This window comes from Schistocerca americana, chromosome 1 (genome assembly GCF_021461395.2).
Source record: "Schistocerca americana isolate TAMUIC-IGC-003095 chromosome 1, iqSchAmer2.1, whole genome shotgun sequence".
Lineage (NCBI taxonomy): Eukaryota > Metazoa > Arthropoda > Insecta > Orthoptera > Acrididae > Schistocerca > Schistocerca americana.
The window spans coordinates 853,696,050-853,720,386 of NC_060119.1; the positions used below are offsets into that span (position 1 = coordinate 853,696,050).

The following is a 24,337-nucleotide window of genomic DNA, read 5'->3' on the forward strand; positions in this document are numbered from 1 at the left end:
TCTATCCTTTTCATAATATAGTCAAATGAACAATATATAATTTTCTTCCAAAGATTTAAATTTTGTTAAAATATTACATTATTGTTTTGATTGGAATTAAGTTGTATATACAGTGCAATACTGAGTACAATCTAGGTCAAGCACTTTGCACTTAAAAGCAAAGGTCAGACAGTGCATCCCATTGATTTCCACAAATTTTGGCATACTAGTTGGGGATCAATCAAAAGTAGTATGGTTTCGGCCACTAGCATCCTTTTTGAAAAATTTGAGGTCAAATGTAACAATGTATGATCTGTTCCTAATCAGACAGAAGTGTTACGACACTCGAAAATCCATTTCATATTCCCTCATATAATGAAAGTCATCAACTAGTGATGTTGCTTTTTTCCTCAGCAATGCTCAATCATCATGTCTGAGGAAAAACGTATTGATTTTGCCAATAAAAACTGAATTTTTATACTAGATTTGTCATGATCAGAAATCAGAATAATTTTTTTTAATATCTGGATCTCTGACTACTACCATAGATAACTATTTGAGCATGCACAATGTAATGATTTTCAAGATACACTGATGTAGTGCTCCACTTTTTTCCATCATATACTTTCACTTCTTAAATGCTGTTATTTCAAGTACTTGATTTTTTACACCAACAAATCACTTGTATTGCAGGTCTTTGCTTTTTTTCCACCAAGTTACCACCTCTTTTTCCTGTTTTGTCTGTTTTCTCATTGGACATTTATGCACACAGAAAAACTGTTTACTGACAACCAACAAATTAATGGAGAGCATGAATGGACATAAAAGAACTGTCTTGTTCTGGGACCTCAGTATCCAGTTGCTGAACTAAAATATGAGTCAAAGGAGATGAGTGCCTGGCACACCACTCAGGACATTTGGATTCTCCTATCTGCTGGAGATGGAAACTCAACCTTCATAATATTCTCACATCACGACATTCTCCTGGACTCAATGTCCATTAACATACAATTCTCCTTCCCTCTTTTTTCTCTTGATTTTTTGTTTATTATGTCTTATTTAAATATTTTTATTGCTTTTTACTTTTTCATCTTCAATGTCACCTTCTCAATTTCCCTATCTACTTTACCTCTAAGTTTTTAATCACATTACTGATTTCATTTCTCTTCCTCTTTATTCATATTCACTTCTCACTATCATCATCATCATCATCATCATCATCATAATCTCCGGACTGAAGCTGGAACAATGCTTACCAATTTACTGTCTCTGATCTCTTATTCTCTCAACACTTCCCCTTTCATCTTTGCGTCTCCTTGTTTTCACATCAGGTGGGTCCCTTCCACCCCTAATCATCCTACCACTCTTAATCACCCTATCCCTATTTCTTTCTTGAGAACCAATGAATAGTTCTGAATGTTATGAGAGTTTCTTATATTTTTATGTGTGTTTATCAACAGTACTAAGAATTTTCCCACTGGAGGACTCCAGCCATTCTTTCTTAAATGAATTTTCCTTTGTTATTAAAGCTGAATGAACAACTAAATATCTGTGCTTCACCTTAAAATGAGAATAAAATGCATGTCAATATATTTTTCCCCATTGTCAAATGAAAAATTATTCTCTAACATTAGCCATGACAATTTTGTAATGGAGAAAAAAAACCACCAACAGTTATGTTCAATTATTTATGTGGGCTAACTGAACAGCTGAAATGTGATTTATTAGTCTCATTACGTACAGTGCCAGATCATTAGATCTGCTGTACAGGACGCACATCAAATTTGAAATGAATATAATGATTTACAAAAATACCTTTTTATATATGGTTTTAGAAAGTTATGAATAATAGATTCATAATTATGCAAGTGCATCTAATAAAAGTACATATAACACTAAAATATTTGTTACATATTAACAGTTTACAATTAGGAGTCTATATCTTTCTTCCTATTGTTACGACTGCAAAACTGTCTTATATGAATTCTTCAACAGTGTAGTAACACTTTTCTGCTAAAATGTTATGGAGTAATCTTTTCAATGAGCCAAGGTCCATGTTTAATATGATCCTACACTGTAGTTTGTTATATATTTTTAGCCCTATGCACAGTGGTGTCTGAGCATAAAGCTTTTAATTGATGTGAGGGAAGTTCAAAGTTCTCCTTATGATGAGTACCATAGCTATGGTTGAAGCAACACTTTTTAAGTTTACATTGGTGGTTGTACACAAAAATTAAACTTTGAAATGTTTGCAATGAAGGAATGGTTAGTATTTTTAATTACTTAAATAATGGGCAACATAACTCATTTTTATGGGCAGCACACGTTCCTAATGAATTTCTTCTGAAGAATTAATAGCCTTGTGCTGTTTGTAGAATTTCCCCAGACATTTATCCCAGACTGAATAACCAAACTGAAGTAACTACCATAGACAGTCTTCCTTGTGTCCATGAGTGACACCAGATAAAATAAACATTACAAAAGCTAGAGAATTTAATTTGTCATGAGGTATATAGGTGTCTTCCAGTTAAGACTTTTGTCAAGGTCTAGGCCCAAGAACTTCACATGACTTTTTTTTGTCACCAACTGACTATTATTAGCTATGTTTACAGGCCCATTGCTGCAGATTTAGAGAAAACTGCATTATCTGGGTCTTTGCAACATTCAGTTTTAGTCAATTTTTATGGAATCAGGATTCAAGTTTTTGTAGAATATTTTGTACTCTATATGGAATTCTTTCAATAGTGTTGTTTTTTCTATCATGACTGAATGAGCATCGATATCAAATGGTAAATCATTGACATACGACAAGAACAGGTATCAACTTAGTATTGAATCCTGCGGGATCTTTTGGAAAATTGTTTTCCATTCAGAGTAGCCGTTGACTGAATTCAGTGTTAAAATAATTCTCTGTTTCCTTTGTGTCAGATAAGAATTGAACCACATTAATGCAGTATCCTTGTTACTGTAGCTCGTAGTTTGTAAAGTAGTAATGAGTGGTTCGCTGAATTGAAGGCTTTTGCTAGATCACACAATATTCCTGAAATCTTTTTGCCCTGGTCCAAAAATGTGCTTATGTTTTCTGTGAATTCTCTGATGGTGTTTATTGCACTAAGCTGATTTTTAGATATAATGTTATTTTCAAGTTGTTTTGACACAAGTTTTTCCATTATTTTAGAAAAGACGGGGACAAGAGATGGAGAAAAATAGTTCCCCATATTTTCTGGGGATCCCTTTCCAAACAGTAGCTTTATCTCAGCATATTTTAGCACATTTGGGAGACACCCTTGTTCAAAGGGGTTGGGTTCTATGTGCCTGAATTAATGTTGTCCTTATGGGCTGTCATATTTACATCAGACTTTGCTGGCAGGTCGACAGACACACAAACAAACACAAACATACACACAAAATTCAAGCTTTCGCAACAAACGGTTGCTTCATCAGGAAAGAGGGAAGGAGAGGGAAAGACGAAAGGATGTGGGTTTTAAGGGAGAGGGTAAGGAGTCATTCCAATCCCGGGAGCGGAAAGACTTACCTTAGGGGGAAAAAAGGACGGGTATACACTCGCACACACACACATATCCATCCACACATACACAGACACAAGCAGACATATTTAAAGACAAAGAGTTTGGGCAGAGATGTCAGTCGAGGCAGAAGTGCAGAGGCAAAGATGTTGTTGAATGACAGGTGAGGTATGAGTGGCGGCAACTTGAAATTAGCGGAGATTGAGGCCTGGTGGATAACGGGAAGAGAGGATATATTGAAGAGCAAGTTCCCATCTCCGGAGTTCGGATAGGTTGGTGTTAGTGGGAAGTATCCAGATAACCCGGATGGTGTAACACTGTGCCAAGATGTGCTGGCCGTGCACCAAGGCATGTTTAGCCACAGGGTGATCCTCATTACCAACAAACACTGTCTGCCTGCGTCCATTCATGCGAATGGACAGTTTGTTGCTCGTCATTCCCACATAGAATGCGTCACAGTGTAGGCAGGTCAGTTGGTAGATCTTGTGGGTCCAAATCCCATGCCACTTTCCTTGATGTTGACCTCCACCTGTCCAATGGCCAGCTTCACACGTCCGTCCACATCAAACCCACCAACAAGCAACAGTACCTCCATTATGACAGCTGCCACCCATTCCACATCAAACGGTCCCTTCCCTACAGCCTAGGTCTTCGTGGCAAACGAATCTGCTCCAGTCCAGAATCCCTGAAGCATCACACCAACAACCTGACAACAGCTTTCGCATCCCGCAACTACCCTCCCGACCTGGTACAGAAGCAAATAACCAGAGCCACTTCCTCATCCTCTCAAACCCAGAACCTCCCACAGAAGAACCACAAAAGTGCCCCACTTGTGACAGGATACTTTCCGGGACTGGATCAGATTCTGAATGTGGCTCTCCAGCAGGGATACGACTTCCTAAAATCCTGCCCTGAAATGAGATCCATCCTTCATGAAATCCTCCCCACTCCACCAAGAGTGTCTTTCCGCCGTCCACCTAACCTTCGTAACCTCTTAGTTCATCCCTATGAAATCCCCAAACCACCTTCCCTACCCTCTGGCTCCTACCCTTGTAACCGCCCCCGGTGAAAAACCTGTCCCATGCACCCTCCCACCACCACCTACTCCAGTCCTGTAACCCGGAAGGTGTACACGATCAAAGGCAGAGCCACGTGTGAAAGCACCCACGTGATCTACCAACTGACCTGCCTACACTGTGACGCATTCTATGTGGGAATGACCAGCAACAAACTGTCCGTTCGCATGAATGGACACAGGCAGACAGTGTTTGTTGGTAATGAGGATCACCCTGTGGCTAAACATGCCTTGGTGCACGGCCAGCACATCTTGGCACAGTGTTACACCGTCCGGGTTATCTGGATACTTCCCACTAACACCAACCTATCCGAACTCTGGAGATGGGAACTTGCTCTTCAATATATCCTCTCTTCCCGTTATCCACCAGGCCTCAATCTCCGCTAATTTCAAGTTGCTGCCACTCATACCTCACCTGTCATTCAACAACATCTTTGCCTCTGCACTTCTGCCTCGACTGACATCTCTGCCCAAACTCTTTGTCTTTAAATATGTCTGCTTGTGTCTGTATATGTGTGGATGGATATGTGTGTGTGTGTGTGCGCGAGTGTATACCCGTCCTTTTTTCCCCCTAAGGTAAGTCTTTCCGCTCCCGGGATTGGAATGACTCCTTACCCTCTCCCTTAAAACCCACATCCTTTCGTCTTTCCCTCTCCTTCCCTCTTTCCTGATGAGGCAACAGTTTGTTGCGAAAGCTTGAATTTTGTGTGTATGTTTGTGTTTGTTTGTGTGTCTGTCGACCTGCCAGCACTTTCATTTGGTAAGTCACATCATCTTTGTTTTTAGATATATTTTTCCTACGTGGAATGTTTCCCTCTATTATAACCATTACATCAGACTTTGTTACATTTAAAAAGAATTAACTGAAGGAATTTGACGAATGAACAGGGTTTACAATAATATCATAACTAATTGTTATCTGTGAAATTTCAGAACTTCTAACATTTATTCCCACCTGTGGCTTCACAAGAGAGCAGAATGCCTTTGTTTTATTTTTTTTAATTTGATTATAAAAATACTTTTTTGCCAGTTTCTTTGTTGCAAATAGAACTCTATTAAAGACAGTCTTGTAACGTCTAAGATAAATTACAAAATCAGGTTTTCTATTTACTTTAGGCTCGTTGTGCAGCTGTCTTTTTTTCTGGCACTAGGAACTCTTATTCCTGGTGTAAACCAATTCAATTTACTCTTTACTTCTGAACAACGAAAACCCCAGGTAGGAATATTAACAATGTAGGAAAAGACAGATTGCTACTTACCACAAACAAAACACATTAACTTGCAGGCAGGCACAATTTAAGGACACTTATTAAAGCTTTTGGCCAGTAAGTGTCTCTCAATTAAGCCTGTCTGCAGACACTTATCACAAAAAATTCTAAATATTATTTACTAAAATTCCTTGTCACATACAATTCAGAGTTCAGTTTCTATGTTTCTGGGAGCTCTACAAACAAAGCAGAGTGATCATATATTGAAGATCTAGGGAAAACTTCCTAGTATCATGAAACTGGTAATTTGGAAGAGTATTATCTATGCAGGTTGCTGATTGCAATTTTTTGTCTAGTGCACACAGTAAAGTTTACGTTAAACCCAGATTTCTGGATTAAATCACAAAATGTTACTGTGTCACTGCATTCAACTAATGTATATAAATTTGCAATCTGCTGCGATCACAATCTTTTACTTGCTTTCTTTATTTAGTTTTTCTAAAATAGAGTGAAATTTGTCTACAAAAAGTTTATTGACCCCAGTGTGGCTCAACAGCAAACACACACACATGGTAGATAGCCAACTTAATGCAACAATGCGTATTATATCAGGCACAATCAGGCCAACTCCTACAGTGTGGCTGCCCGTTCTCAGTAACATAGCCCCTCCTAACCTGCGCCGTGAACACGCTCTGGTTAGAGAATTTCAAAAAATCATGACCAACCCTCAATTACAAATCCATGAAGATACTCATGACATCCAAGGAAACCGACTCCGGTCTAGGCATCCTCCACTAAAGACCGCACAGGCTCTGCACCAAACCAACTTTACTGTTATTTATTGCTCTGTTTATACATATGTGATTTTTTTTTAAATCGTGTTGTTTCTGTAATTTTTACTGTGATGTTATGAGCCATACTCTAAATAAATAAATTATTGACAGAAATTCCAGGAATTTTGTAAACTGATATTATCAGAGTATATAAATCATATAGCTCTACACAACAACTTTCAAAAATATATTTTTCAATTGGACAACTGAAATACAGGAGTCTCCACGAGATGTGTTGTTTCTACAATAGCTGCTGGTAAACTTAAAATTTTTGATTTTATTTGAAACCTCTATGCATTCTTTTGTAAACCAGTGTCCATTTAAGCATACTACCTTTATGATACTTCCTGGCAGATTAAAATTGTGTGCCAGACCGAGACTCGAACTCGGGACCTTTGCCTTTTGCGGGCAAGCGCTCTACCAACTGAGCTACCCAAGCACGAGTCATGACCTGTCCTCACAATTTTACTTCCTCCAGTACCTCGTCTCCTACCTTCCAAACTTCACAGAAGTTCTCCTGCGAACTGGCAGAAGTAAAATTGTGAGGACGGGTCGTGAGTCGTGCTTGGGAAGCTCAGTTGGTAGAGCCCTTGCCCGTGAAAGGCAAAGGTCCCGAGTTCGAGTCTCGGTCTGGCACACAGTTTTACTCTGCAAGTTGTTGTTGTTGTTGTTGTCTTCAGTCCTGAGACTGGTTTGATGCAGCTCTCCATGCTATTCTATCCTGTGCAAGCTTCTTCATCTCCCAGTACTTTCTGCAACCTACATCCTTCTCAATCTGTTTAGTGTATTCATCTCCTGGTCTCCCTCTACGATTTTTACCCTCCACGCTGCCCTCCAATGCTAAATTTGTGATCCCTTGATGCCTCAGAACATGTCCTACCAACCGGTCCCTTCTTCTTGTCGAGTTGCCACAAAGTCCTCTTCTCCCCAATTCTATTCAATACCTCCTCATTAGTTATGTGATTTATCCATCTAATCTTCAGCATTCTTCTGTAGCACCACATTTCGAAAGCTTCTATTCTCTTCTTGTCCAAACTATTTATCGTCCATGTTTCACTTCCATACATGGCTACACTCCATACAAATACTTTCAGAAACGACTTCCTGACACTTAAATCTATACTCGATGTTAACAAATTTCTCTTCTTCAGAAACGCTTTCCTTGCCATTGCCAGTCTACATTTTATATCCTCTCTACTTCGACCATCATCAGTTATCTCGCTCCCCAAATAGCAAAACTCATGTACTACTTTAAGTGTCTCATTTCCTAATCTAATTCCCTACTATGACTATTCATCTATGGAAATGTGTGCTGATTTTTATCAATATAATGTACAATAAGTAATACTGTTACCGAAAAGATTACTTACTTTGAAATTTCTTCCATGTTGATATATTTACCAACACCTTCTCTGAAGACTTTAAGATTCCCACCTGCTGATTTTTTCTTCAGCTCTTTAGCTGCGGCTTCTGCCTTTCTGGCTTCTTCTTCTCTCTCAGCAATCAGCTGAAATAACAAAAACATTCTCAATGTTTTAAACCAATTTTGAGTTTAGGATAAATATTACACATTCAGTGTGCAAAGTTCGGTATGACCAAATTCGTCCCAGCAGATAGAAACTGAGAAGCTGAATCAATTTCTAGGTCAAGGCTAGTCATAGAATACAATTCTCCTCTTCTTCGGTGTTGACCAACGCCTGGGTTTATACCAAACCTATATTGACAAGCTCTAACAGTTGTTGCTGAATATTTAAAAGGGGCGATCAGTTTGGGCACCTCATAAGAGATATAAAAGGCAGGCTTCTCCAATAGGATCATACCTAGTACAGTACTGTGATGCTCACACCAACCTACAGAGTGAGGACAATTTTACTTAAAGGATAAACTCTGACGAGGCACACCCTTTCTAGCACTTGTGTATCATAGTCTCTGCTTCTCTCCTATCTTTCAGAGAGAGAAAAAATAAGGATGAGTCCATAATGATGTTACAAACTTTCAGAGCTGATACAGAAGGGTAAATGTATCCGTTTTTAAATATATCAGTTTGAGGTAAGGGACTCTGGTCTGGAAACAACTGAGTTGAAAGTTGTTTTGATACCTCTAACAGCTGACCTCTTCTGCTGCAAGCTCTTTGCTTTCTGTATTTTTGCAGGAGGTAGTATGAACCAAAACAAGAAAAAATTGTCTATTGAACATGGGCTCTAAAATGCATACCTTAAAAGCTATGAACACTACTTCAGTAGAAGAGATGCATTTCACAGTTGCAAAGATTCATAGCTCTTAAGGGATGCAATTTAGAGCCCATGTTACTGGAATTTTTTTCCCCTTGTTTTAGTCCATACTACCTTCTCCCAAAATATGGAGAGCAAAGAGCTTCCAGTAGAAGAGATTGTAACATTATGTGATTGCCTTATCATTTTAAATCATTCACTAATCGAGCAGTCGCTCGGCAACAGCTACAGCTAGCAAATAATGTTGCGAGAATGTAAAAGGTGAACGACCTGTGACGTAACTTGTTTATTGTCGAAGCGCCGTCAGAGATGCAATGAGTTATTGACTTTGAAAACCGTGGCGCGAAAAAAGGACAGAAGAAGAACACTTTTACACATTTTTTTTTTTTTGAGGTACGAGATATTCTCGATGAACAGTTACTCATTCTTCTCTTGTCTCCTGTAACTTGTGTCGGACGCGCATGTCTTGCCGCCGTATTATTATTGTTAAAAATAATATTGTTCTAATGTAAAGTAAATGTGTAATACTAAAAGTGCCTAGCAGTAGATTTATTGTGCGACGTGTATGTGAAAACGTCAAAGGAATTGTTTTCATTACGAGAAGTGCCAGTCAAAACGGCATCCATGTTAAACCCTTCATTGCAGTGTAAGTTCGTCTATTAATTGCCATAAATTCAGAGTTAAATGGAACTGGTGTATGGACTATTCATTTACTATAGAATCTTCATGAAATTATTTAATTTTCTATCTGTTTCTGCCAAATAGAGAGTTCACAGTCACGAATTCTTTCGTCGAGTTCGGACGGAAGTTGCATGCGGCGAAATATTTTCTCCGCGCCATATTCTACTGGTAAATGCATGATAAACTACGGTCCCTTAGGAAATTCATGTTGAGCTATCCAAAATAATTATATTTTGAATAGGCATTTACTCTCCTCTGCAATGCAACTTCCGACTGATCAGACGATCCAACAAGAAACAGCCGCACACGGTCGGCGTTCGCAAATATGTTTCCACCGCTGATTATAGCTATATGTTACAGCGCAAAAGTAACATATTGTTATAATTAGCGACTACGAACGGGGACATTTATAACTGTATGTTTATGTATACACATCATGTAAACATATCGTTATAAGATTCACTGTCAGAGGTGTTGTTGTTGTTGTGGTCTTCAGTCCTGAGACTGGTTTGATGTAGCTCTCCATGCTACTCTATCCTGTGCAAGTTTCTTCATCTCGCAGTACGTACTGCAGCCTACATCCTTCTGAATCTGCTTAGTGTATTCATCTCTTGGTCTCCCTCTACGATTTTTACCCTCCACTCTGCCCTCCAATACTAAATTGGTGATCCCTTGATGCCTCAGAACATGTCCTACCAACCGATCCCTTCTTCTAGTCAAGTTGTGCCACAAACTCCTCTTCTCCCCAATTCTATTCAGTACCTCCTCATTAGTTATGTGATCTATCAATCTAATCTTCAGCATTCTTCTGTAGCACCACATTTCGAAAGCTTCTATTCTCTTCTTGTCCAAACTACTTATCGCCCATGTTTCACTTCCGTACATATACATACAAATACTTTCAGAAACGACTTCCCGATACTTTTTTTTTGGGGTGGGGTTTAAGGGCGCTCAACTGCTGAGGTCATTAGCGCCCAGTCACTGTTGTTAGAGCACATGGAATCTAGTAAAACTCAAGGGCATTGGGGGGAACACCAGAAGGACCTGACAAGGATGCAGATAAAATAAGTAAAAAAGGTTAGATGTCTTTGGACAAGCCAGTTAAAGTTATAAAACGCAGAATACGAGCAGCTGCTCGAGCGTCATCAGCTAAAACATCTGGTAAAGTAGATGGCAGGGACAGGACAACACGAAATTGACTAAAACGGGGACACGACAATAAAACATGGCGCACTGTTAATGCCTGACCACAAGGGCACTGCGGGGCTGGGTCAGCGGAGAGCAGGTAGCGGTGGCTAAACCGGCAATGCCCAATCTGCAACCTGGTCAGAAGGACCTCCTCTCGCCGAGATGGTCGGGAGGAGGTTGTCCAAGCAGTTGGGAGCGGTTTTACTGCCCGGAGCTTGTTTCCTTGGAGGGATGACCAAGCATCCCACCACAACGACACAAGCCTCTTACATACATCCCCACGAACGTCAGATGACGGGACACAATGGGAGGCTGGCTGAGGCAGGAGGACTGCAGCCTTGGCTGCAGCATCCGCAGCCTCATTCCCAGGCACTCCTACATGTCCGGGAACCCACAGAAAGCTGACAGAACCACCATTATCAGCGAAAGAATGGAGGGACTGCTGTATCCGTTGAATCAAGGGATGGACCGGATAGGGAGCTCCAAGGCTCTGAAAAGCACTGAGTGAGTCAGAGCAAAGGACATACGATGAATGGCGGTGGCGGCGGGCATACTGAACGGCCTGATGGAGAGCAAAAAGCTCGGCCGTAAAGCTCGAACATTGGTCGAGGAGCCGGTATTTAAAGGTGGCGGCCCCGACGACAAAGGCACTGCCGACACCATCGTCAGTTTTGGAGCCATCGGTGTAAATAAAGGTGTGACCAGCAAGTCGAGCACGAAGTTCGACAAACCGTGAGCAATACACTGCAGCCGGAGTACCCTCCTTCGGGAGTGAGCTGAGGTCGAGATAAATATGAACCGGAGCCTGGAGCCAAGGTGGTGTCGGGCTCTCACCCTCTCTGAAGGTGGTAGGGAGGGCAAAACCCAATTGCCGAAGCAGGCGACGGAAGCGGACTCCGGGAGGCAGCAGGGCAGACACATACAACCCGTACTGACGATCGAGAGAATCGGCGAAGAAGGACTGGTAAGAGGGGTGGTCGGGCATAGACAACAGCCGGCAGGCATACCGACACAGCAGTACGTCGCGCCGGTAGGTCAATGGTAATTCGGCAGCTTCAGCATAAAGACTCTCCACAGGACTAGTGTAGAAGGCTCCGATCGCAAGACGTATCCCCCGATGGTGGATGGAGTTGAGCCGGCGTAAGAGGGATGGCCGAGCGGACGAGTAGACGAAGCTATTCCTGATACTTAAATCTATACTTGATGTTAATAAATTTCTCTTCTTCAGAAACACTTTCTTTGCCATTGCCAGTCTACATTTTATATCCTCTCTACTTCGACCATCATCAGTTATTTTGCTCCCCAAATAGCAAAACTCCTTTACTACTTTAAGTGTCTCATTTTCTAATCTAATTCCCTCAGCATCACCCGAGTTAACTCGACTACATTCCATTATCCTCGTTTTGCTTTTGTTGATGTTCATCTTATATCGTCCTTTCATGACACTGTCCACTCCGTTCAACTGCTCTTCCAAGTCCTTTGCTGTCTCTGACAGAATTACAATGTCATCGGCGAACCTTAAAGTTTTTATTTCTTCTCCATGGATTTTAATACCTACTCCGAATTCTTCTTTTGTTTCTTTTACTGCTTGCTCAATATACAGATTGAACAAAATCCGGGAGAGGCTACAACCCTGTCTCACTCCCTTCCCAACCACTGTTTCCCTTTCATGTCCCTCGACTCTTATAACTGCCATCTGGTTTCTGTACAAATTGTAAATAGCCTTTCACTCCCTGTATTTTACACCTGCCATCTTCAGAATTTGAAAGAGAGTATTCCAGTCAACATTGTCAAAGCTTTCTCTAAGCCTACGAATGCTAGAAATGTAGGTTTGCCTTTTCTTAATCTAGCTTCTAAAATAAGTCGTAGGGTCAGTATTGCCTCACATGTTCCCGTATTTCTACGGAATCCAAACTGATCTTCCCCGAGGTCGGCTACTACCAGTTTTTCCATTCGTCTGTAAAAAATTCGCGTTAGTATTTTGCAGCCGTGACTTATTAAACTGATAGTGCGGTAATTTTCACATCTGTCAACGCCTGCTTTCTTTGGGATTGGAATTATTATATTCTTCTTGAAGTCTGAGAGTATTTCGGCTGTCTCATACATTTTGCTCACCAGATGGTAGAGTTTTGTCAGGACTGGCTCTCCTAAGGCTGTCAGTAGTTCAAATGGAATGTTATCTACTCCCGGGGCCTTCTTTCAACTTAGGTCTTTCAGTGCTCTATCAAACTCTTCACGCAGTATGATATCTCCAATTTCATCTTCATCTACATCCTCTTCCATTTCTATAACATTGCCCTCAAGTACATCGTCCTTGTATAGACCCTCTATATACTCCTTCCACCTTTCTGCTTTCCCTTCTTTGCTTAGAACTGGGTTTCCATTTGAGCTCTTGATATTCATACAAGTGGTTCTCTTTTCTCCAAAGGTCTCTTTAATTTTCCTGTAGGCAGTATCTATCTTACCCCTCGTGAGATAAGCCTCTACATCTTTACATTTGTCCTCTAGCTATGCCTGCTTAGCCATTTTGCACTTCCTGTCGGTCTCATTTTTGAGACGTTTGTATTCCTTTTTGCCTGCTTCATTTACTGTATTTTTATATTTTCTCCTTTCGTCAATTAAATGCAATATTTCTTCTGTCACCCACGGATTTATACTAGCCCTCGTCTTTTTACCTACTTGATCCTCTGCTGCCTTCACTACTTCATCCCTCAAAGCTACCCATTCTTCTACTGTATTTCTTTCCCCCATTCTTGTTAATTGTTCCCTTATGCTCTCTCTGAAACTCTGTACAACCCCTGGTTCTTTCAGTTTATCCAGGTCCCATCTCCTTAAATTCCCACCATTTTGCAGTTTCTTCAGTTTTAATCTACAGTTCATAACCAATAGATTGTGGTCAGAGTCCACATCTGCCCCTGGAAATGTCTTACAATTTAAAACCTGGTTACTAAATCTCTGTCTTACCATTATATAATCTATCTGAAACCTGTCAGTATCTCCAGGCTTCTTCCATGTATACAACCTTCTTTTATGATTCTTGAACCAAGTGTTAGCTATGATTAAGTTGTGCTCTGTGCAAAATTCCACCAGGCGGCTTCCTCTTTCATTTCTGGTATCTGAATGGTATTCTGTTATAACTTTCAACCTGTTGTTTCTGGACCGTGTTCCATTACCTCATACTGGTATAATTACCCTTTTCCATCATCCCTGAAAGTTTGTAACCTCATAAATATATATTAGCATAAAATAGTTACTTCTTATGTTTCATATGTGAATGAGAAAGGAAATGGTTCTTTCCGTAACTTAAATCACAGTCTTTCCTTTGCATAGTGCCCAGTGTAGCTGTCATTTCCATTTGTGAAATACAGCAAAATATGATATTTTGTTAACAAGGGGTAAAAAGCCAGTCAGTATAACAGTGTTTCATTAACATTCCTGATGATTGCTTCTTTTGTGAACTTACATGAAACTTGCTATGTACTATGCAATAAAAAAAAAACATGAGATGAATTAGTTGATTACTTAATCAGGTCAAATTAGGGTTTACTGTCCTATTGATGATGAGGTCGTTAGAGACTGAGCACAAGCTTGGCTATTTCTTTTTATAAGAACCATGCTGTCCTTTCATAAGTAGTAGTTTTGGGAAACCATAAAAAACCCAAATTTAGATGGTCTTGCTGGATTTCAGCTCTTATCCTTCCAAACGCAAAGTCCAAGTTTTAACCACTGTACCATCTTACTCAATGACTCTGGAATAAACCATTCAAAACAGCAGAGGTTTTTTTATGTATTTCTAAAGTGTGTTACTGCTGTGTTGGGATCAATAGTTCTGCAGCATAACATATATTGTCTTGCCACACTCACCAAAAACAGTTTATTGGATGAGTCAGGGTATGTATTTTAGGAATAACTATGTGTGTCTGTGTGAGTCTAGAGTACAAGTTTTCAGCATTATTACAGAAAATGGGAAAGGTCAGTTTACTTACATATGACTGTGTTTGTAAGTGGGACATGGATTAGTTGTTGTAACTCCAGGAATGGTTGGTGTTGTCTCTCCTTCTGCTACAAAGCATGAGGCAGTGAACACCGTTGGGACGTCCCAAAACAAATTTTTGAGTCTGGACTTCCTATCAAGTGACAGGAGACATTCAAATACAGGGAAGAGGTTGTTCTCTTAGTTACATCCAATTAGAATTGGCAGTAGTAAGCAAATCTACTGCAGTGAGATTCTAAAGGATAAAAGAACAGTTCACAAATATCTTCATGGCAATGACCATGCACTTAGGCCCATGGCTTGTTACGCATGGTTTTTGTGAAGGTAGAATGTTGATATGCATTGGTGGTAAAGGTGAGGAAGGAAAAATATTTAGCTGAAAAATTCTGTGACATCACTAAGGATATGAGCAGACTTTGTAAGTTATGCTGCACTTCCCGAAGAGAATCAGCATGTTGTTGAAAATGATGTGGTCAACTTCAACTTGTGAATTACAACTCATACAAAATGTTACCCACCTCTCCTTTCCATCTCTCAAAACCAGTTAATCTAAATTTTTTGTGTGGGAAGTATTCCTCCAATACACCCTTTGGCCCAACAATCCCTCTGACATCAATCTCTACTAGTTCCCATTCTACAAGCAGCTCCATCCTTCTTCCCCTTCCCCTGCTGTCCCCTCACTCATCAATATTTTACTCCTCACTGCTTCATCCTGACGTTCTCATTCTGACTCCATTCATTATTCTAAAAGTCTATGAACCACTTCCACACAGTGTTTTCAGCTGTCATTCTCTCTTTACTCTATTCTGTATCCCCAACAGCTCTTACATCACTTTGTACAACACACTACTACATCGGCCTCCACCAGGCTGATCTTGCTAGTGCCATAATCCTTCTCACTGACATTGCCATCCCTCCTCCTCCATACCACTGTTACTCCCTTCCTTTTGAAGAGACCCTTGTTAATTTATACACTACAATGAGACACTGTATCTGTGTACCTGAGTGTTATGAATAAAAATGTGAGTTCCTAAGCTGAGTTATCATGTTCCAGTTACTTCTATATGCTAATGTACAAATCAGTGCCTACACAATACAGTCCTCATTTATTCCATTGTTTGCATTTTCAGTACAGTGTAAAAATAAAAGTATTCAACACAAAGGTTTATTAATATTATGAAGAGTATAGATTGTTATCCACAATAAGGATGACACACTGAGTTGCAGACAGGCACAACAAAAACACTGTTACATAGTCAGCTTTCAGCCAAGCCTTCTTAAGAAAGGAACACACAACACAACACAACACCACACACACACACACACACACACACACACACACACGACCACTATCTCTGACTTCTCCACCATGTAACAATCTTTTCTTCGTACCTGTCTGCAACTCAACGTGTCATCTTTATTATGATTAGAATCTATCCTCCTCATAATATTGTTGATATTCTATCCTGGACTTTCTTTTTTTTTGAATACAATGGTTTAACATCTTTGGTAAATCTAAATAAACACTTACAAACTAAGCAAGCTAAAGAAATACTGGTGAAACCAGAATACTATTACTTCTTTTACAGTAATATACCTGTTCGTCTGCTTCTTGGTAAGGGTCAACAAATACTTGTGCCTTTTCAATAATAATATCTTCAATTGGTCTGTCTTTGTTATCCGTTTCAATGCGTTCCATAGCAGTCAAAGTATCAAGTCCACCAACAACTCTTCCAAAGACACTATGCTTACCATCTAAGTGCCGGCAAGAACGGTATGTGATAAAACTGTAAAACAAAGCATACATGTAATAATTTTAATTTTTTAATAATGTAACAAAAATTTAATTTACACATGTTTCATAACTCTACTAAGTGATCCTTGTCACAAGTGATGCTAATCCTTCCTGTTTCACATTCTGTCATTTCAGTCCACTGTTAGTGCGGGGATTAATAGTTTTAATGGTTTACTGCAGATACTCTGTGTAAAACTTGTACTTACAACTGTGATCCATTTGTGTTTGGGCCTGAGTTTGCCATTGACAGTATTCCTCTACCAGTATGCTGGAGATTTGGTTTAAAATGATCTTCAAATGGCTTTCCCCAAATAGATTCACCACCTTGGCCAGTTGCTGTTGGGTCACCTCCTTGTATCTAAAAAGAACATGATCATAAATACAACTGTGACATGTACAGTTCCTCAATCCCTTAATTGAAATATTTATCACATACTGAAACAACAACAGAAAGAAAAGAAAAAAACTCTTAACAAGTGGCTTTTCTTAAAGTTTAGGTTCCAAATGGACTTTATAATGTGTGAAAACCTTTGGGCTAGAAAGATGTGTAGGGACAAAAAATGTCACTAGGAAACGCATTCTGAGGGGAGGAGAGACACAAACATATGCCAAAGTGTGTGCAACTAAGTTTCAAGTTAAATATTCAGCAGCAAAGGGGTTGTAGTAGCTGCTCCAACTTTAACTGTGACTTCTGTGTACTGAACCTGACAAAACACATCCAGCAACATGTCTGTGTGATTGGATAGTGAGAGGTATTGAGGAAAAACGAAAACAGATTTTTCAGTGTATGACTGATAGAATATCACAAACATTGTTTTAGAAGCAACCATAATGTATCAGGACATGACATATTAACTTGACTTAATAAAACATTGCAAAGTGCAGCCTTTTTGGGTAAATTCAAGAGGCTTGTTAATGTGTTTCTGTAACTTTGCTCAGTTGTCCATTTTATACAATCACTGTATTATTTAATCATAAGGGGAGTATTACAGTGGTTATCATGAACATGAATATTTGAAAATGGTTTGGAGCTCTTACTGAGCAAATAAAGTAGTTAGAATAAGTAATATTGGAAAATACTAATGAGTTACAAGAATACATCTATGAATTATGAGAACAAAAAGTAAAATTGGGAAAGGTAATGATGGAACTAAAGACTGATTGAGCACATTTTTCAGTGTGTTGCAAATTAACATACAAAATTACTTAAGACCAAATGCAAAATTCTAACTGAGAAGTACGGCAAGAAAGAAATGAAATAATATAAAATTACATAGTGTTTTCTCATCCACAAAACAAGTGGGTCTATCACACCATGAGGTTTAAGTTACTTGCCCTTCCTTTTTAACACTTCCAGCCTATTGCTCTCTCCTTTCTGAGGAACGAACTACTAGTTCCAAAAACTTCTATAGTGTCAAGTACTTCTCTCTTCTATTGGCACCACTAAATATTTCACTTTCTGAAACTCAGCAATGGCCAGCAATTATGTCTCGTATGTTTATAATTTTTAATTATTAGAAGGGTTTGAAAATGCTAGTATCAGTTAATGATTAAATGAAAGAATAGTGGCAAATATACAAGGGACATTTTTCTCAATTAGAAAATCAATGGGACACAGCCAGTTCCATTTGCTATACTGCAACTTGGCACATGAGGAGAGAAAGGTGTCTCACTTTGAAAAAGTGGAGTTATGTGAATTGTACCAGTGTGACAGCCCTTCAATTAAAACAGATACTATTCTTTTTGAGACACATCAGATGGACATATGGTTAACAGTGAATAACGTGATGGAAAAGATTCTGATTATAGTCTATCATTCTGCTTTCCTCAATCTCCGCCAGCCCCTGTCTCACTCACACCAACCTCCACCCCTGTCCCTGTGACCCCCACTTATGTCATTTTACACTCACACCAACCTCCACAAAGTCTCTCTTTCCTCTGTTATGTCATTCCCTCCAAGCCCACTCCTCCACATCAATGCGCACCTCATGCAACTCCCCCTCCTTGCGCCAGCCTGAGATCACTGGTGCCATGCTCCTGTTCTGTGTGCATGTGGGTTGTGGCAACAATGTACGTTATGTGATCAAAAGTACCCGGACACCTGGGTTAAAATGACTTGTTAGTTCATGGTGCTCTCCATCAGTAATGCTGGAATTCAAGTGGTCTTGGTCCACCCTTAGCCTTGATGACAGCTTCCACACTCGCAGGCATATGTTCAATCAGGTGCTGGAAGATTTCTTGGGGATAGGTAGCTCATTCTTCACAGAGTGCTGCACTGACGAGAGGTATTGATGTCAGTAGGTGAAGTGTGGCACGAAGTCGGCATTCCAAAACGTCCCAAAGGTGTTTTATAGAATTCAGGTCAGGACTGTGCAGGCCAGTCCATTACAGGGATGTTACTGTCGTGTAACCATTCCACCACAGGCCGTGCATATGAACAGGTGTTCAATCGTGTTGAAAGATGCAATCGCCATCTCTGAATTGCTCTTGAACAGTTGGTCTTTAAAACATCAATGTAGGTCTGTACTGTGATAGTGCCACACAAAACAAGGGGTGGAAACCCCCTCCACGAAAAACATGACCACACCATAACACCACCACCATAGTTGGCACAACACATGCTGGCAGATGACATTCACTAGGCATTCGGCATATCCACACTCTGCCATCGGATCGCCACATAGTACACTGTGATTCGTCACCCCACACAACGTTTTTCCACTGTTCAGTCGTCCAATGTTTACGCTCCTTACACCAAGCGAGGTGTCATTTGGCATTTACCAGCGTAATGCATGGCTTATGAGGAGCCGCTCTCGGCCATGAAATCAAAGTTTCCTCACTTCCCACATAACTGTCACATTTCCACTTTACTGTCACATCAGAAGCAGTGGACCTAGGGATTTTTAGGAATGTGGAAATCTTGCATACAGATGTATGACACAAGTGACACACAATCACCTGACCACGTTTGAAGTCCGTGAGTTCCGCGGAGTGCCCCATTCTGCTCTCTCATACTCCCAAATGACTACTGAGGTCGCTGGTATGGAGTACCTGGCAGTAGGTGGCAGCACAATGCACCTAATGTGATAATGTGAAAAACATATGTTTTTGGGGGTGTCTGGGTACTTTAGATCACATAGTGTATCTAACAATGAAATTAAATGTCCAAGTAGCTTTGGACAGAAAGATTAGGGTTGTAGGTCCTGTTAATGATGACATTACAAATGGAGCACAAGCTCAAAATGAATAAGAATGCGGAATTCAATTTTTTTTTTAAAGTAACCATCTCAACATTTGTCTTATGAGATTGATGAAAACCACACACAATCTATATTTAGTTAGCTGGATGGAGTTTGAATCCTGCCATATGAGAGTTAAGTGCCAATGGCACTGGAGCGTCTCTCTTAGAGTGGAGGGGGGAAGAAAAGCACATCCAGGATGGAAGACTAAAAGCATCTTAAGCGATGGCAATGGTATTGTAATGCTTCTGTTTGTAAATTTTGGTTTTACAAACAACAGGTGTTTATGTAGTTAGTGAGTTTGATAAACAGTGCAACAGAAGACTAGAAAACTGCGTATCAGTGTGACATGCTGAACCTCAACTAGGCACTACAGAGCAAATGTATTGGTGGATTTAGACATGGCATCAATTTTATGTTGAAGATGAGTAGACTTATCAAATTTTTGATGAGTCAATCGGACAGAACACGTAGGGCATATGGAAACCACTTTGAAGAAAGAAATGGCTTCAAAAGAAATATCATCAGGCTGGCCTCAAGTTTAATGAGAAGATGAATAATCTGCTGACTATCTTGCACAACTAAATTTCATTCAGTCAGAGAAAATCCATGACAGCTAAAGTGGGCCTGATGCAGCTGCTTTGTGTGTCCGACATGACTAAATAATGTAATATTGTGTATGTTTCCATGGCAACACCTCAATGTTGCACAATTCTAGGCAACTACGAGGGTAATCCCAAAAGTAAGATCGCTTATTTTTTTATAAGTACATAGACCTGTTTATTTCTACAATGGTTAACGTCAGTTTAGAGCTTGAACACTTAGCTATTTTTCGACATAATCACCATTTCTGTCGATGCATTTTTGTAGACGCTGTGGCAGTTTTTGTATGCCCATGTCATACCAGCTCGCCGCCGTGCTGTTCAGTAAGTTATGAACCTCTTCTTTCACCTCCTCGTCGGAGGTGAAGTGCTCGGACCACAATTAATGCCAATGGTACTGAGAGACTCTGAAAAAACTCAAAACGGGCAATTCAGAACCGAAGAAGAGGAATGTTCAGCAAGGGGGTACACATTCTCCATGACAACGCTCGCCCACACATCGCTCGGCATACTGTTGCTCTCCTGCAACAGTTTCAGTGGAACATAATCACCCAACCACCCTATAGTCCTGACTTGGCGCCCAGTGACTATCACCTGTTCCCTAGGTTAAAAGAACATTTGGCCAGAACGCGATTCAGCATGATGGTGAGCTGGTATGACATGGGCATACCATGGGCATACAAAAACTGCCACAGTGTCTACAAAAATGCATCAATTATGTCGAAAAATAGCTAAATGTTCAAGCTGTAAACTGATGTAAACCATTGTAGAAATAAAGAGGTCTATGTACTTAAAAAATAGAAGACCTTACTTTTGGGATTACCCTCGTATGTTTCCAGCTAGTGTTGCGACAGAATTTTGCAATTCACAGTTCAAAGCTGGCAACAGTGATACTGCCTGTAAGGGATCTTCTCTCACTGAACTGAATATATGTATGGTACTACGCAGTAATTTACCCAGCATGGATTTTTAGAGGAACCTACAGTGTAACATGGACTCTGAAACGTTGCACAACTTAGCATATGTTACATATACAAATAATTGCCAGGGGTGAGAGAAGTGACAAATCCCAAAGAAATCTAAGGACCAACTGAGGAATGAATCCTGAGCATTTGAACTTGTAGTCTGACATTTACCAATTAGCCACTGAAGCATTATTTACAACCATAGTATCATGCAATAAGATTTGAGGCAACTGACGAAAAAAGTATGTAAAAGTATTTGTTTGCTTTTTCAACAATCTTTCTCAACAACAAAGGTTTTACTGAACACAAATTAAGTACAAAAATAGCACACAGAAAATAACAGATCATGATTGTTCTTGAGCTTAACAGAAACAAAAAAACTTCTAAAGGCTGATATGTCTTAGTAATGAAAGTACTCTAAGAGATTTACAGAATAACTCAAACATCGGTGCCGGAGAAAACTGTAGCTCGGTCAGGCTAGGGAGCACTCTTTAATACGAACCACATGCCACACACATGCTGCTGATGCACTCACGTCAGGCACAAGATGTGGCTGAACGGAGAACAAAGATGGAACCACATTAGGAAAACAGCCATGTTCATGCGCAAGACAAAAGTCGACAACTGGGAATAACAGGTTACAAACCCATGTCTGGGACGTAGTCAGTTATCACAAGATTGTAATAAGTAAGTCCATTGGAGAGGACATAGTACATATCATTGAGCTGAGACACAAGAGGCAAAGACAGTCCATGATACTCCTTAAGCCTGCCTTTGTTGTTTATCTATGTGACATGACACCAGGATATGTATCACTCCATGCGATGCCTAGAGACCAAGCAGGGCATATGCGTAATTATATCAATGGAATGACTGATACGACTGGCAGGATGACTGGAGTTTTAGCCCTTGTAATTGCCATCATCAGCCACATCATCGGCTACACTTGTTGCAAATATAGTCACTTCTGTGCTGACTATTACTAGAGGTCATTTGAACTGATATTGCTCAATATTTGGTACATAGGACATCTGCAACTGAAAGGCATGATAATTTGGAGAGATCTGCTTCATTTGAATTAATTATTTATTCAAACCATGGCTGGTTTTAGGATTTTAAAATACCATCTCCAGGTGTATGAAATTATTGTATTTGGTAACACACAAAATGCGCTCAGGCCAGTCAGTGTAAGAGATCCAATCACTGTACGTTGGCATAAAACGTCCGCCACCGAGCAGCCGCGTGGTAAGGACACCAGCCACTACTCATATGATAGATAGCCCTTCTTGCACCTCAGATAGGTGACCTTTTACGTGTTCCTTTATCTGATTTGTTCCTTCTGTATTCAACTCACTTGATGCAGTAGCCATAGCTGGAAAAGCTGCTAGATCATTCTATCCTATGACCGAGAATCAAAACACAAATTTTTTCGAAAATGCGCTGATTTTATCACTTGATGACATCACTGATTCACACCGTGTCTGTGTATTTGAATTCAAAGCATTCAGTGTGTTGAAAATATTGGGAGAGGTACACCAGCTCACCACACCAAACAGGATTATTATGACATTCACAATAATCAAACTTATTGTTGTCAGATTCAAAAAATTCAAGTAATTAGTCTTTGCTCTAGAATTATGGTAAGTATTTTTCCTTTGGAAAGCCAACGGACCTTGCTGTGGAATAACACCACTTTATGATCTGCACCCATTTCTTTGCACAGTTTCTCAAATACTCATGATTTTACAGGATTAGTTTCTACATAGTTGAGCACTGAGAGATAGATAGATAGATAGAGAGAGAGAGAGAGAGAGAGAGAGAGAGAGAGAGAGAGAGAAAACAACTAACAACAGCATTTGAATGACATTAACTGAAAAATTTGCGTCCACAGTTCTCATCGTCAAAGCCTCTCTATGTAAAAAGCAATGAGTAGTTACTGCTGATTGGTTTTTATTCCACAGAAAAGTTAGAAACCTTTTTATATTTCCTGTTGTGGTAGCAGCACCATCAGTACATACAGCAATGCCATTTGTCTGTTATCTTGAAATAAACACTAAACTGCAGCAAATCAACTTTAGTGGTGACTGTTTTCAGTTCTTGACAAGACAGGTATTGCTCAATAATTTCTGATTCTAAATCTCACAGATGATAACTGAGCTTTCCCAGAAATACCGGTGCTTTCATCTAACTGGAGAGCAAATTGCGTGTTTGTTAAGATTTTTATAATGTTACTTTGAAAATAAAGCGACAGGGCCATGATGTGCTGATGATTAACTGTATCATAAGATGGAGGTAGTTTTGAAATCTGATCAACTGCCCCCCCCCCACCCCCCTCCCCCCCCAAAAAAACATAGCAACACCAATTTATTTACACTCATTCTCAGAAAGAAACAGAACACATCAAACAATTACGGGTAGGATGTTCATATTCGCAGGACATGCACATTAGTATGATCTGCAGAAATGATTAGCATTTGAACCATGTCGGCCCGTGGGTTCAAGGTCAACACTGACATTGCAGTGCAACACCACCTACCAGTAAAACACACCTGCAGCTCTCGTTGTTACTATAAACCAAATTGAGCAGACATGCAGGATGCCTTGCAGATGTATGTGTGAAACATACCATCAAATCAGTGTTTCAAGATGGCGCATTATTGGCGTGAGACAGTGCGATGCATCCATCCGAGAAATAGCTGCTTGTGTAGGACAAAGTGTTTCATCAGTGCAAAGGGTGTGTGTAGAATAGTTCATGGAAGGCTGTAGAACAAGACGAGATGGGCCATGTCGAAACACACAAACCATCCCCGAAAAGTTCGACACCTTATCCAAATGGCATTCCAGGACAGATGCGCGTCCTCCTCAGCTCTGGCACAACAGTGTAACATATTGTACACTACCAGAGATGACAGTCGGTCACCATTTATTACGGCATGGGTTACGTGCACGTTTTCCACTTTTCCACCTACTTCTGATGAATGTGCAGGAACATGCTAGATGGCAAGGGTGTGTGGAACGAC

The 24,337-nt window shown here is 40.1% G+C and overlaps 1 protein-coding gene and 1 non-coding gene across 2 annotated transcripts in view; both read right to left on the reverse strand.

Moving 5' to 3' along the window:
• The window catches only part of LOC124613474 (RING-type E3 ubiquitin-protein ligase PPIL2), a 73,936-nt gene that overhangs the window by 837 nt on the left and 48,762 nt on the right, over positions 1-24,337 (reverse strand). The window contains exons 8-10 of the mRNA XM_047142183.1: positions 16,718-16,869; positions 16,314-16,503; positions 7,993-8,129 (exon numbers count right to left, since the gene is read on the reverse strand). Coding sequence (XP_046998139.1) covers positions 7,993-8,129; positions 16,314-16,503; positions 16,718-16,869 — 479 coding nt within the window. The remainder of the gene's footprint in view (positions 1-7,992; positions 8,130-16,313; positions 16,504-16,717; positions 16,870-24,337) is intronic.
• Positions 6,988-7,062, reverse strand: Trnal-caa. The gene has a single exon. It is a non-coding gene; the product is annotated as a tRNA-Leu (tRNA).